This window comes from Dreissena polymorpha, chromosome 12 (genome assembly GCF_020536995.1).
Source record: "Dreissena polymorpha isolate Duluth1 chromosome 12, UMN_Dpol_1.0, whole genome shotgun sequence".
Lineage (NCBI taxonomy): Eukaryota > Metazoa > Mollusca > Bivalvia > Myida > Dreissenidae > Dreissena > Dreissena polymorpha.
In genome coordinates, this window is record NC_068366.1 from 25,800,438 (window position 1) to 25,803,476 (window position 3,039).

A 3,039-nucleotide genomic window follows, 5' to 3' on the forward strand; every position below is an offset into this window, starting at 1 on the left:
GGCATCTTAATGAAACACAAAATGTTATTCTTTAATTATATGGCTTATGGAAAAACCATAAACAAAATTCACTTACGATGTTTCTGATATACTAAATGTTACATACATAATAAGACACATGTATATAATGTATTTGCGCCGCGTTCTGTGAAAACTGGGCTTAATACAAATCGGTAAATTTCCGCCTTAACTGGATTTTCGCTTTTCAGACACTTCCTTTCATACGAAAATGAAACAAAGGCGGAAATAGTCGTGCCTTATAAGCTTGTTTGGACTGCACAGGCTAATATGGGACGACACTTTACGCACATCTATTGAGCCCCTTTTTTCCAGACAGCGTCTCATGCATTACTTGCTTACCATGTTCGCAGCTGAAACCCTGGCACTGGCAGCCGTGTCGCTCGTCCCCGCTGATACAAAGACACGCGCCACAGTTGTTAGTGACGTCACACGCTTCCTGCGGTTCACGTGATAAAGAAATGCCCTCTATCATCCGCACGCGCTGGGGCTGACACGTGCAGTTCTCGTAAATGACGTTACGTACTTCACCCACAAACCGTGTCTCGTAGAACGCGGACGTCAGCGAAAGCTTGCTTAGGCGGGATAGGTTGCCGTATGTCTGCGGAAGTCCTCCAAAGAACACGTAATTATTGGTGCTGACGTCGCCAAAGTTGAAATCCGATCCGAAGGCAACTCGACTATCATGGAAATGATCCACGTAAAATAACGTCTCCATACGGTTACGTCGTACCTCCACTCTGTGCCAATTAAAATCGCCCATACGTTGCCCGACGATCATCTCGATCGGGTTGTCTTTTCCGTCGACGAAGTTCATGCGCAGTCGGACACTTCCGTTCACGATCATTATTTCCAGGAAATCATTAACGCCGTTATCGTCTGTGTACATGAGCAGCGCTGAAGGAAACCGGGTCCGGAACTCGAAACTGATCGAAGCGTTTTTGCAGGCGTTCCATTTCGGGAATCGGGCGTAGGTGTTTGAACTTTGAAGAAAGTTTAGGGCCCACGTTACGTCAAGAATTAGGAATGGGATGATCAGAATAAGCGTGAAAGTTTTTGACGTCATTGTCAAAAATGTATCGGCCGTAAAAACCGTTATAATGTTGATAATATTTGATAACTTAATGTTAACTATTAGCACTCCAACAATCATTCGAACACTCGCGTACTTTTATATCCATGTTGTTAAAATTAAACTCCACATCGTCACATGTAACTGTCAAAATTTAATAATAAATACGAATCCAAATCAAATGTTTTCAAACAGAAACTATTGTTTTATTGTGTTTATGTGTAAGATAATGAAATGGATGTGATAAAAACACCGCTAAAGGATATACAACTTTTTGTAGTATTGATTTATATTCCAAATTCACCCTTGATACGAGCGATAATGAAAAATAGCAACAAATATCCGAAATAATGCACACCAATATTTTCGGAGTTGATGTCAGCGACTTATAAATGCACGAACAGTACTAACTAACACCAGTATTTACAAATTATTTTAGGAATTCACTGCTCTTCAAAACATCTTCGAACCCTTATTTGTGCACTCTCCCAGTCCTCTACTCAGTACTTCGAGAGTCAATAGAGACACTGTGTAGCTCACAGAGATGGTATTGAGATTTGACAACCATTAAGATGTTTGGTCAAGTATTATAAATGCTTTCACTCATAGCTATGCGACTACTCACGAAATGTACTAGTCAATTTGAGCAAGAATATTGTAATGACGCAAATAAAATCCGGCGAATGTATATTCTTATACCTAAATGTCATGTTTCGTTACACTTTTAGTTAAATTTTGATCTTCGATCGTTATGATTTTGCCATGCATGAATGATTTATAATTATACGATTATGTCATTACCTATGTTTGAATCAATGGGCGAAAAACATAAGCATTGAATATCAAGTACATATATAAATTAAAAACTTATTACATTCCTTAAAATTGTGAAGATAAACTTATTATTTTTAAGAACGATATTTACACGTCTCGTGTGCCACTAGCATGTTGTGCACGATCGAAAGTCATCTAGATAAAACACTTGGCTTATTAATATTCTATTTATGTAGTAAATACCTTGACACAACTTAAGTATCGTCGCCAATAATCGAATTCCAACATGCAAAACCAGTAAATAGATATATCTTACACATAACGCATATCCGGCTAGACTTCAGAATCTTTTAAGAATTGTGAATTAATCCCGCATACACCAGCTTTAACATTTTAATAATCCCGAATATACCGGGTCTATTTATGCTACAAACATACTAAATCTTCTTAAAACACAAAACACAACAAAACAACATTAGCACCCCACGACTTCGATTCCAAAATCCCCAAAACGCACAAATTATCCTGCTATATTATTTCACAGAGAGGTACTCGGAGGATTTTTCTGATTTTTTATCTGACACTTACAGAACATTACTCAGTAACAAGCGTGCAGTTAAAGTTATCATCCAAGAATTCCGGCAATTATATTTTGACAGTTTTACCCCCATTTTCTGAATGATCTACTGTTCATTAAGAAGAAGAGGTACGCTAGAATGGTTTTGTGATGTACACATACTGTGGCGTAGCTCGTAAGCGGGCGTGTTGCCTGTTGGGGCTTGGTATCGATGGAAGCTGTAGTTAACCCATAAATGCCTATCGTCTACAAAAAGGCCTAGGCAAACAGCGTAGATCCAGATGAGACACCGCATGATGCGGCGTCTCATCTGGGTCTACGCTGTTTGCTTAAAGGAATTTTGCAAGAAATATTCTAAATATAGAAATACATTTACTAGACATCCCTAATTTTGGAAATAAATTGATCCAATTTAGAAGGATGGGAGAGTCCACTAGGCATAAATGGCATTTTATAAGAACAATTATGTGCGTGCGATTGGCAATTGGAGATCGAACTTCGAGTACTGAGCTGGTGCGAATATCGTAGAAAACTCTGCCATCGAACTTTCGAAGTTCAAACAATTGTGAATCAGTGAATAATATTCCGGAATATAAAC

At 38.5% G+C, this 3,039-nt stretch overlaps 1 protein-coding gene across 1 annotated transcript; it reads right to left on the reverse strand.

Annotated features, from left to right (window-relative positions):
• Positions 1-301: 301 nt before the first annotated feature.
• On the reverse strand, positions 302-1,292 carry LOC127852462 (neurexin-1-like). The gene has a single exon (XM_052386417.1). The coding sequence runs from the start codon at positions 1,169-1,171 to the stop codon at positions 302-304; it is 870 nt and encodes a 289-aa protein (XP_052242377.1). The 5' UTR covers positions 1,172-1,292.
• Positions 1,293-3,039: the final 1,747 nt, after the last annotated feature.

Coding starts and splice junctions, on each gene's coding strand:
- LOC127852462 (XM_052386417.1), bottom strand. CDS start 1,171: ATGATTGTTGGAGTGCTAATAGTTAACATTAAGTTATCAAATATTATC.